General features: G+C 58.7%; 1 protein-coding gene across 1 annotated transcript; it reads right to left on the bottom strand.

Annotated features, from left to right (window-relative positions):
* Positions 1 to 454: 454 nt before the first annotated feature.
* Positions 455 to 10,800, bottom strand: THBS3 (thrombospondin 3). Its single transcript, XM_036342648.1, has 23 exons — positions 10,645 to 10,800; positions 9,389 to 9,595; positions 8,576 to 8,832; positions 8,372 to 8,474; positions 7,599 to 7,625; positions 7,306 to 7,388; positions 7,168 to 7,219; positions 6,894 to 7,042; positions 6,404 to 6,544; positions 6,097 to 6,174; positions 5,589 to 5,741; positions 5,285 to 5,395; positions 5,081 to 5,188; positions 4,611 to 4,770; positions 4,183 to 4,301; positions 4,014 to 4,066; positions 3,530 to 3,723; positions 2,919 to 3,097; positions 2,762 to 2,810; positions 2,280 to 2,476; positions 1,876 to 2,048; positions 844 to 983; positions 455 to 756 (listed from the first exon to the last, which is right to left on the bottom strand). The coding sequence occupies exons 1-23, from the start codon at positions 10,721 to 10,723 to the stop codon at positions 698 to 700; spliced, it is 2,871 nt and encodes a 956-aa protein (XP_036198541.1). The 5' UTR covers positions 10,724 to 10,800; the 3' UTR covers positions 455 to 697.
* Between the last annotated feature and the right edge of the window lie 997 nt (positions 10,801 to 11,797).

The following is an 11,797-nucleotide window of genomic DNA, read 5'->3' as shown; positions in this document are numbered from 1 at the left end:
GTCCCGCTTTAAGCGGTGGGGAGCGGGATCCCGGGCCCCGGGCGGGCGGGAGGGACGGGACGCGGTGCAGTGTTGTTCTTTCCCCCGCCAATATTGCACTCGTCCCGGCCTCCGGCCCTCCCGGCCCCCCGGCCCCCCGTTCACCCCGAGCGGGGCAGCCCCAGCCCTCCTGGCTCTCGATCCTGACCGATCTATTGACTGGAGTGTCGCTGCTGCCATCGTAAGTAAGTGGGGCTGGGAGAACTTTAACCACCCTCTGACCAGCACCTCATCCTTCACCTACCCCAGCCCCATCCTTCCCCTAACCCTCACCCAGCACCTGCCTCACCGTGCCCCAAGCTCAGCCAAACTTCCTCTAACTTCCATCCTACCAGCCCGCTCCCTTACCCTTCTCGGGATCCTTTTTCATTGGTCACTACCCCGGAAAATCCCTAAAATAAGCAACTGCACTGGCTTAGAAAACAACTGGAACTTTATGGTAATATGCTCTTATCTTTCCTGGGGTTAGCGCCTGAGAAATGCCCCTTGAAAACTTCCCATCTCAACAGTCACCACTCCTCTGGGGCTGAACTCCTGGTGGTGCCAGAGGAGGGTGTGCGTTTGGCTGAGGGGCTGTAGATTAGACCCGGGGGCCACTGGGATGGATCCCAAGGCCAAAGGGTCTAAAATCAGGATTTTGAATCTGGTAGCCACCTCTTCACACTCTTCCAAGGAGCAGCTGCCTCCGGAATGGCTCAAAGTCCTCGGGAACTGTGTCTGAGGAAGGAGAAACGATTCAAGTCAAGGATGTGACTCTCCCATGAGGGCACGAGAGGTCAGGCTGATAGGGGTAGAGAGCCTCACCATTGCATCGGTACTGGAGATTGGACCAAATGATGTTTTCTTGGGAGAAGCAGAATACACCAAGACGCCCCCCTCGCATGGATGTGTCAATGATCACCCCAGAATCCGCCACTAGCTGGGGACCCTCATAGAGCTTCACTCTGTCCAGGATAGGGGTTTCCGTTGGTGCCAGGGTACCAGCGGGCACTGTGCCACTATGCTGGGGCCCTGCTCATCCCCAACCCCCCTTAGCTTAGCTCACCAGGCCTGAGAGAAGGAAGGAAAGGGGAGGGAAGGGGGTGCTTTTCTCAGGCCTGGGGCCCCTGGCTCTTTGTCCAGCCCCCTTTGCATCTCAAAGCACCAGCCGCATTCCAAGCGAGGATTGGGTTGCCATGACGATGAACACAATGGGCTGGGGGGTGAAGTCACCCGCTTCCCAGGCTCTGGTCCACCCCTCCCTTATCCCTTGCCCTGGCGCCCCACAGCCCCAGGAACCTTAAAGGGAAACCAACCCCAGTGTCTGAACTCTGGGCTCTTGGCCATTTCCTCTCCCTTCCCTGTCATCCCCACCAACTAGGAAATGCAAAGTGCTGAACTAAGAGGCCTCAGCCCTGCTCTGAAGAGCTGTGAAGTCTGGGGCTTGGTTTGCACGTCTGTCAATGATGGTCCCTTCCAGGCCAGACCCCTTGAGGCAGCTTCTGGGCTGTCCCACCCAGTGAAAGGGCTGGATATGATGTCCCTCTCCGCAGACTGGCCTGGGCTTGGAGGCTCCCAGAGTTGCCCTTGTTTTACTGAGTGGAAATGGAGCACAGAAAAGGAAGGACTTGCCCAACATTGCCAATATGTCATCAGCACTAGAGCCCAGGCCGCCTGATGCTAGGAAGAAAGCAGGGCTGAGGCAGCGTGTCTGTGGTTAAAGAGGATGGAGAGAAGTGGTCCCAGTCTGGGCCCATGGCACCAAGGCACGGAGTAGAGGGGTCACTGGTGAGTCCCAGCTAAAAGGGAAGGAAAGGCTGAGCCTGGGGTCCCTCAGGAGGCAGCCTGTCCCCTCACCGAATGTAGCCAACTTGAGGCCGGTGCAGCAGCTGCCAGCGGTAGGAGGTCTTGTCACGCCAGCCCACATTTCGTGGGTCAGTCCACAGCAGTCGTACCTGATCAGGGGTGTGGCCAGTATGCCACAAGGCATTCCGGAGGTGCTCACCTGGGCCAGACACTGAAGTCACTGCCTGAAGGGCATTGGCAAAGACAGTGGGTCAACCGCAGGAACCAAATGAGGGCAGAGACAACAGGTTGGTAAGTACAGGTGGGAAAGGAAGTCCAGGTGGTCAGGAGAATGTTCTGAAGCCCCGGGGAGCCAACCTCCAGACCCAATGTCTGAGTAAGAGGGTTCCCACTCAGGTAGGGGGAGAGGTTTTGGGAAAGGGTCCTGGATTGGGGAATCTGGGCAGCTGTGGGACCTTGAGCTGCAGCCCAGGCTGGGCAACAGCCCGGAAAGGTGTGGCCTGCCAATAGGTCTGCTCCGTCTGCTTCCACATGACCACGTAGAAGCGGCCACTGTCCTGGTAGCTGAAGAGGAAGCCTGCGTAGTCATCATCGGTCACGGTGTTCACATGGAAGGTGCCTTCAAAGTCCACACCGTTGAAGGCGGTATATCCTAGGGGTGGGTGGGTGTGTGGGATCAAGATCAGGGCAGCAGAGCTACTAGTGGCCCATTGTGCACTGGGGGTGGGAAGGGATGCCTGCTGTCTGTGTGGCCAGCTTGTCCCCACCCTGGGTGGGTGTGTGGGATCAAGATCAGGGCAGCAGAGCTACTAGTGGCCCATTGTGCACTGGGGGTGGGAAGGGATGCCTGCTGTCTGTGTGGCCAGCTTGTCCCCACCCTCTGCCCCTGTCAGATTCCTCTATTTGGAAGGCATTGAACTGGGTATCCCTCACATACCAACTGCCAGGCCAGGGTCACTGTTCATGGTCTGAACGATTTCCATGCCCTGGTGATGGGCAATAAAGAAGAAAGACCTGATCCAGGTGCGCTGCCCACCTAGGCCCTGCCTGGGAGTTTGGTCTGACAGCGCCCACCCAGCCCACTGCCCTAGTACCTGGTTGAGCACGACCCAGTTTGGATCAATCTGAGCATCCCCTTCAGGGTCCAAGACGACGGTCTGATAGGCCCGAAAATCTGTGAGTGTTACCTCTGCACTTTCAGGGCACACATCCAGGGGGTCGACCACTGCATCATTGTCAAAGTCATCCTCACACACATCGCCAATGCCATTGCCTGGGAAGAGTGGGGCGAGGCACTCAGGAATGCCGTGGCCACTGCCACCAGCTAACACTACTAACCCTTGGGCCTTGCATTCTTTTCTTTCTTTTTTTTTTAAATATATCTTTATTGATTTCAGAGAGGAAGGGAGAGAAGAGAGAGAGATGGAAACTTCAGTGATGAGAGAGACTGACTGATCGGCTGCCTCCTTCATGCCCCGCACTGGGGATCAAGCCCGCAACCCAGGCATGTGCCCTTGACCAGGACTGAACCTGGGACCTTGCAGTTCTCAGGCCGAAGCTCTATCCACTGAGCCAAACCAGCTAGGGTGGGTCTTGCATTCTTGACCTCTCTCCCCACCCTGCCCTTTCTAACTCCCCGGCAAGTCTACCACCTCTCCATGAGCAAAGCCCACACCAGTCCGATCCTCTGGGGCCCTAGCCTTACCATCTGAGTCCTTCTGATTGGGGTTGGGTACCAGGCGACAGTTATCAGGACCAGGAGGCACATAATCTGGGACACCATCATTGTCATCGTCCCCGTCACACTCATCTCCAAGCCCGTCATTGTCTGAGTCCAGCTGGGAACTATTGGGTAGCTGTGGGCAGTTGTCTTTGGTGTCCTGATGTCCATCGCCATCGCTGCCCAGAAGAACAGGCACCAGATAAAAGCTCTAAAGGTACCACATCCTTCCCGTGTCACCTGCTTAGGAGTCTCTCTGAGGTATGAGGTATACCCTCTGTTCAACCAGACCCCTTACAGTCAGCCAGGTGAGGTGAAGGTCCAGAAGTAGAAATGGAGGACAGACTACAGGAATAACTTCCTGTTCAACAGTAGTGGAGAATTAGGGCTAGACCATAGAATTGAGAATATACTAGAGAGAAATTAAGTATCCCCTGTAAGATCTTTTATCTCTTGGCCAAAACCCTACCTGTCTTCATTGGTGTCACAGACATCCCCCACCAGGTCACTGTCTGCATCTGTCTGAGAGAGGGAACTGCTCTCACCATCTTCTCTTGGTAACTGAAGAGGGTGACCTGACCACTTCCTATCACCCATCAGTCCGCCCACCCCTTCCCTGCCCTCTCCATTCCCTGTACCTGGGTAGGATTGCTCATTTCAGGGCAGCTGTCACAAGCATCTCCCACACCATCCTCATCCCTATCTGTCTGTAGGGGGTTGGGGACTTTAGGGCAATTGTCCAGTCCATTGGGGATGCCTAGAAGACATGGGGATAGCAAAAGGTTGTCACGCTCTCCTAGGTTGGCGAAAGTCCTGAGCTTTGTCTCCCATCCAGAGGATAGCTAGTCAGGAAATCTGCCTGTACCTTTCTCACCCTCTTGCCTGCTCTCTCCCTGCCTAACCTTATATACCCTACCTTACATTCCCATTGACATCTGCCATAGGAAGTTACCCAGGCTAACTTTCATAAGACCCTCCCCCAATTCTCAGACTTCCTACTCTCTGTTTCATTCCCACTGTATCCAAATTCTTACAGGTCTCCCACCCCCTCAGCCCAGGCCTGCACCATCCCCATCCACGTCGTTGTCACAGGCATCCCCTTCCCCATTGCCATCTGTGTCCTTCTGGTCATTGTTGGGGACGTTGGGGCAGTTGTCACAGGCGTCACCAAATGAATCTGTATCTGAGTTTTGCTGGTCCTTGTTGGGGAATAGCCGGCAGTTGTCCTGGGTGGAAAGGAAAGAGTCAGGCCTCCCTCAAACCACTGGCCACCTAGCACCCACCATGTCCCTGTGCCCTTGTCTACGATCACCAACCCTGTGGTGGTCCACCTGCTTGGTGCAGTCCCACCCACCCAACCTCTAGGTAGTCCACCTTGTCCTCGGCACCAGGCTAGGCCTCCCTCATTGGTAGTACTAGAGCCCTTCCTGCAGAGCTGCCAGGGGCCAGAGGTAGGGGGAGCAGGGCTATAGGACCAGGTGACAGAGGCAGGGAGGAAAGTACAGGACTAGGAGGAACAGAATGTCTGGGAGCCACCTCAACGTTCTTGATCCCGTCCCCATCAGCATCATCATCACACTGGTCCCCCACGCCATCATTATCAGCATCTTCCTGCCCAGAGTTAGGTGTCAAAAGGCAGTTGTCCTAGAGGTCAGGGAGGAGATGGATGGACGAGTTCTGGCCTGCCCCAGCCTGGGGCGCCCACCCTGCTCACGCGCCCGCCGGCAGCTGCAGCTGCACCTGCTTGCAGTGCTTGTTGTTGTCCATGCAGGGCAGCGCCTGATCTGGGTAGCCATCGATGTCAGTGTCTGGCCCACACACGTTCCCGTTCCCGGCCCAGCCCACGTTACACTGGGACAACACAAAGGGTGGGAGTTAGCCGTCGGCTGGCTGCCCCAAGCCCACTCTTTTCCCTGCTTCAAGCTCTATTCTCATCACCCAGTTCCTGGGCCCAGGCCACTTCCCTTTTCCATGAAGGTCCTCATCCCAACCCTGTCCCATCCCCTGATTCTGCCTTTTCCTTCTGCGCCTCAGGCCAGCTCACCGAGCAGGACACTGCACCGTTGCGTTCGAAGAGGCAGTGCGCGTGGACGTGGCAGGGGCTGTGGGCTGGGCTGTGGCAGGTCCGAGCTGGAAAGCAGCCCTGGCTTTGGTTGCCCAGGAAGCCCAGGCGACAGGGACCACACTTGAAAGAGCCCTAAGAGAAGGGAAACACAGTCTCAGAAAGAGGGCCAGCCTACCAGGCACCCAGGACCAGCACGATGCCACCTGAGGGGTGTAGGACGGCACTCACTATATGTCAGGTCTACCATGACCTCGGGTTCTCCTGACAACCTTTCTAGGTAGATAACAGCCCCACTTTTCAAGCAAGGAACGTGAGGCTCAGAAAAGGTACATAACTGGCTAAAGGTCACAGCTAGTAAGGGGCAAAACCGGGTCCATGAAGAACAACTATGTGTAGTGCCCTGAGGGAAAGAGGAGGGGAAGCAGGAAGTCTGAGAGGGGGTTGCACATTCCCACCACCCCAGGCACACTCAGGGCACTCAGCTCACCACTGTATTGGTGCAGATGGAGTTTGGGTCACAGCCACCATTGTTCCCGTCATTGCATTCATCAACATCGTTGCAGACCTGAAGGGGCAGACGAGGGGTAGAACCAGACCTGGGGTAGGTCGTCTCAGATACAGGAGAGGGCACTGGCGTGAACACTGACAGGAAGCCCAGACCCAAAACCAATGCAAAGCCAGCAGATGAGTCAGTAGCCTCAGCCCCTTTATCCCAAGAGCCCCCTGGCCGACCCAGAACCCCCTGGCCCCTGCAAGGCCACGCTCGCTTGTTCACACACTCTAGCCAAGCTGACCTGTTTGCTGGCCCGGGCATAGTCGATGCCCACACCCGACACCCGTGTGCCTTTGTAGCCCTGAGGACAGGCCTCACAGTGGAAACCAGGCACAGTATTGATGCAGCTGGAGCCCGGGAAACACGGGTCGGCATGAGCACACTGGGGACCGGATGAGAAGGAGGAAGTCAGGCCCCTGCCTGTGATCCTGGGACCCCTGCTCCTGTGTCCCACTGCAGCCCTTCCCACCCAACATCCCTGTGCTCTCAGCCCCACGTCCAGCCTCCCTCTGGGCTCCCTGCCAACTAACCATCTCAAGCTCCCACTCCCCCAACACCTTCCCTGTGTGGTCCTTCAGTCTTTGCCTCAGGCCTTCTATCTTCCTCCTCACACTTCTTTCCCGGTTTCCAGCCTCTCCTAAACCCCAGGTAATTCTGCTTCAGACCAACATTTCCCCAGCTTCTTGGGCCTCTCCTGACTTCCTCCCCCCGGCTTTCTGTGCCCTTCCCACCTCATTGATGTCAGTGCAGTGGGTGCCATTGCCCTGCAGGCCAGGGGGGCAGGGCCCGCAGCGGTAGCCAGGGTACTCGTACACTTCCATGCAGTCCACGCCTCGGAAGCAGGGATTGGGGCTGCAGTGGGAACGCTGCTCATGGAAGCCTGCGGGGAGGGCACAGTCAGAGCCACCCAGAGTCACCATTCACATCACCGGAACTGGAGGCCCACGCCATGGGGCGGGCAGCACAGCGATCCCCCCTGGAGCCCGCCCCTGCGCTCCCACTCACCGCACACCTGACACTCCATGATGGTGTTTCGGATCAGGGACATTTCCTTCACCTGCAGGCACAAGGAGGGGGAGAGTCAGCTCTCAGCATTTGCCACCCCACCTCAGAGTCTGCTCCCCTTTGCTGACCGGCTCCAACCTGGTCTCGGATATCGTCCCGCAGCTCCACCAGGATCTGGTTGAAGAGGGTGAGTTGGGTGACCAGTGCCTTGGTTTGCTCCCCTGTCAGGGCCCAGGATGCAGAGAGGCTCAGAAGTGCGACGCCAGCCCTGGTCCCTCTTTGGGTAATAAGCCAGCCCCTGCGACTGCTACCCCCACCACCTTTAAATCCCACCCTATTCCTGACTGAAGAGGACTTGTTCTCAGGCAGCTGCCAAAGCCGGGACCTCCTCAGCATGCTCATGCCCTCCCACCGCATCGCGGCCTACTCACCCAGGATGGAGTGAAGAGCGCTGGCCACTAGAGAGAGGAAAACACAATCAGAGGATGGAGTTGTAAAGAGGGGCCTGGCTGGTGAAGAGCAAGAAGGAAAAGGACGGAAACAAAGGGCTGGAGCCGTGGAATAAGGAGAGGGGGTGTCAGATGGTGGAGGTCAGAGGTGACAGGCAGCAACACCGGCTTTTACACAGGTGAGGGGCCCTCTAAGGGAGTTGCCTCAGACAGTCAGAACCCAGATCTCTGATTCCCAGGCATGGGAGTGGCAGATGGGCTCCGAGGGAGGTAACCCAAGGCAGGGCCAGGGCCACAATATATGCCATCTCCTCCCTCCCAAGCTTCTCCTCAAGAGCACTGCCTTTGAACTATGTGGAAGATGTGGGTGTTTTATTCAGGCAAGAGCCTCTGAACATCCCTGTCAGAGAAACCGGCAGATGGACAGTGCTCAGAGAAACCTCTGGTCGGTGACGGCACCAATGGGAGCTAAAAATAGACCAGGACCCTTATCTCACTCAAAACCAAGACCGAGCAGTTAACATTCTATTCTTCTATGACCTGAACTGGGAGCTTTTTTAACCCACACCTTTTGGTATGGCTTTGTCATTTGGAGATCAGTCAGAGGTGAAGAAGATTTGGGGTAACAGCGCCAGAGCCCCATGAATAGGTGAACCAAGGAATGAATGTTAAGGGGAGGTCAAAAGGATGTGAGTCACCAGACGACAGAACGTGCTCTGAGGTCCAGGGTGTCAGCTGGTGGAAGTCACTGTTACCTGCACTGTGGATGGACTCGTCCCCCTGGAACGGACACTCACTCAAGGCTCCGACCCGGGCCATGGACCCGCCTAGAATCATCTTCATAGACTCCACGAAGCCCTGGGGGGAGAGGAGCAGAACCAGGCGGGAGGACCTACCAACTCCTCGCACTGGTGCAAACTGTTTCCACCGGGACTCCGGGGTCCTCCCCTCCTCCTCACCTGCATCCTCAAGTAAGCCTTCTGTCCAGTCCGAATCTCCAGCCCATTGACCTCCGCTGGAGGAATGGGGGCCAAGGCCGGGAGACCAGCATGCTGATCGCCCAGTTTGCAGTCCACATAGAGCTGCAGAGCAGGGCTGGGGCGGGATGGGCCTCGGAGTCGCAGGAGAGCTGTGTGTGTGCGCCCGTCGGCCAGGCCTGCTTGCTGTAGATTCACTGCATGGACTTTGCCATCCTCCCGCTGGTACCGCACCAGCACTGCCCAGGAGGGGAGGTCAGTATGGGCACTGTCCCCCAGCCCCTGTCTCCCCATTGAGCCTTGGATCAACTCTTCAGGACGCCACATCTCTAGTCTCTCTGATCCCTTACTCAGCTATGCATCTGTCAACACCTTGCATGTATGTTTTTTTAAATTGGTTCAAAGACTAGGAGTTTCTTAGTCTTCAGTGGCATCAGATCACTCTGTCCCCTGCAAGGTGACAGCTGGTTCTGTACCCACTAAACTACCCCAAGAATGTGAGGGACCTCTCCATACCCCTGCTGCGGGAATGTCATGCCTTCCCCCTCCCCGCAAGCATCCCGAGCACAACATTCCATCCCGACAAAGACCAGCCCTTACCCTGTTGTTTGGGTACCTGGCCTTCTGGGGTACCTCCTAAGTACCCCATACCAGGTGGCCCTGGTGCCTGGGCACGGCCTGATAGTCCAAGGTCCCCAGTGGGACCCAAGTGAAATTAAAAGGGCTACGGGAATGGGGGTCAGGGAGAGTGCTCAGGGGGTCGCTGCTGCAGGAAAGGAGATGCCCACCAGTCACCTTTGTTTATCTTGCCCACAACAGAGGCCTCCAGCCATCGTGTGTTGTCTTGGCGAGAGTAGAGGCCAAAGAGGACACCACCCTGTTTAGGAGGCAGGCGGAAGGTGGAGAGGAGGTAGATGTCCCCAGCAGTGAGCAGGGCTGTCCGGATCTTCTCTGCCACAGCGACCATCTGCCGGGACTCGCCCACAGTCAGCAGGTCGATCACTGGCCAGGCAGGGATGATCAAGGTCAGAGAATGGGGTTAGATACTACATCCTGCCCAAGTCCCTGAGCCCTCAGGGGTGGGGCATCCTTTATCACTCCGCCTCCCCTCCCCACCCCACCCCCAGACAGTGTTAGTCACCTCAAAATGCAACCCTTGCTGCTATCAGAGGACAAGAGGTTATTCCTCCCTTCCCTCCAACACTGCCTACGGCCGCTCTCCGGGAATCCACAGGGCTGAGGCTCATTGGGAAACACAGAAACAGTGTCCCACAGATCTGAGACCTCTCCACCAGGTGGCGCAAGGGAGTCGCTGCTGATTCCGGGCAGGAGTAGCACCTGGTGCCCACAGCACGGAAATTGGAAGGCAGTTTCTCGTACACAGCGGGCTTTGGCTCACGCCACACCCCAATGCCCCTCCTCCCACCCTGGGGGCTCAGCACACTCGCTCCGGATGAGAACAGCTGCCCGCTGAGGGATCTGACCCTCCCACTGTCTGGCTCTCTCCCTGGAGAATGTAGGACCCAGCTCCTTTGCCTCCTGTGTTCTGGCCAATCTGTGGTTTCCCTCCCAGCCAGTGAAGAATCTGTGCCTGTGTCATCTGCCTCAGCTACCTCTCCCACACCCACAGGCCCATCCCACCCCAGACCTCCGGGGGAGCCCAGACCTCTGGGTCCCCACCCCCACCCTGTCCTGGGGCAGCCGGCCGCCTAGGGGACCAAGAAGCCTAGGGGACCACAGTGCACCCACCTTCACGCTGCTCTCCTAGACCCTGGGGTGCCTGGGGATGCTCAGACACCAATCCAGCCAGGCAGCCCTAGCATCCTGCTCTCGAGTCCCCTGCCCTGGCTTCCTGCTGCCTCTGGCCAGTGCCCACTCACCTACCACCCTCTGGTGTCCACTCCTTCCCACGGGGCCAAAACGCACCATGTCTTCGCCCTGGCTCCATTTCAGGGCTCTCCCCTTCTCCCCTGGCCCACATGTTCCTTGCTACTAGGCTGAGGGCAAATGGGGAGGCGGCGGAAGGCCGAAGAGGATGGAGACAGGCTTACCCTGCAGGTCCTGACTGGCAGATGCCAGAGTGCAAAGGAGCAGAAGAGCCAGGGCCCCCCGAAGTTCCTGTGTCTCCATGCCGCTCGGCCGGCTCGCTATCCCTGGCGGGCCGGCGGCTGGGAGGGGAAAAGGCTAGGCGGAGGGAGCAGGGGGGGTGGGGGGCGGAGGGACTGGAAGGGGGAGTTGCGGGGGGGGGGGGGCAGCAGGCGGGCGAGGGGGGGCTGAAACAAAGAGCTGCCAATCACCCGGGAGGCATCCCCAGCTCCAGGAGTCCGGGCCCCGGGGCAGGGCCCTGGAGGCCTCCCGTCTCCGGCCACTCCTTCGCGGCCCGCTCATCTTGCTGGCTGCCTCCCTCTCTCCTGGCAGCTCCTTGTTGGGGGCCACCACCACATGCTACCGTTTTCTGGAAACCCCTGGCAGGGCAGCGCCGACAGGGCATTCCTCCGCAGCTGGCATGAAAGGCAGCCAAGGGAGCGGTGGAACCAGCGCCGGTGCCCAGGGCATGCCCACGGGGCAGGGATGCGCTGCTCGGACAGGGCGAGTGCTCTTTATTAGAGGGAAGGTCCCCCGACACGTGCCTGCACCTCCATTTCCCCTCGTTCCTGGGAAGACCTGGGAGCCTCCAGTAGGAGCTGGAGGGAAACCCTAAAACGGCGGTCAGCGAGGTCGGAGTGAAGACGTCAGGAGGAGGGAGGGACGTGAGAGGCGGGTGGGCAGGGAGCGCGGGGCCGGACTGGGCCCACCGAGGGTCCCGGCTGACAGGCCACGACCCGGAAGGAGCGAGGGGGCGCCGGTTACCCAGGCAACGGCCCGCGAGCCCCTCCTCCCCTCCCCCACCCGGGCCCGAGCTCGGCCTCGTTCCGGCGGCCGCCACCGCCCCTGTTTTGTTTCCATGGCGACAGGCGGCGCGGGGCCGGCTCCAAGCATAACGCGCTGTGGAAAACATGCGCCTCGGGGGATCCCCCCCGCAGCCCCGGCTCCGGGCCGAGGCCTGAGGGGCCCTCGAGCCGGCCAGGTCACGTGTAGGCCTGCGAGGCGCCCCGCGGCCGGCCCAGGCGCTCGAGACCCCTTGCTCCCGGGCCTGGCGCTCCTTCGGGGGTTCGGGGAGCCCCTCGGCCGAGCCTTCCCGACTCTCCGAGGCGCGCCAGGTGG

This window comes from Myotis myotis, unplaced genomic scaffold (assembly GCF_014108235.1).
Source record: "Myotis myotis isolate mMyoMyo1 unplaced genomic scaffold, mMyoMyo1.p scaffold_m19_p_18, whole genome shotgun sequence".
In the NCBI taxonomy this organism is placed as follows: domain Eukaryota; kingdom Metazoa; phylum Chordata; class Mammalia; order Chiroptera; family Vespertilionidae; genus Myotis; species Myotis myotis.
Note: the sequence above shows the minus strand (reverse complement) of the source record. Positions and strands in the feature narration are given on the sequence as shown.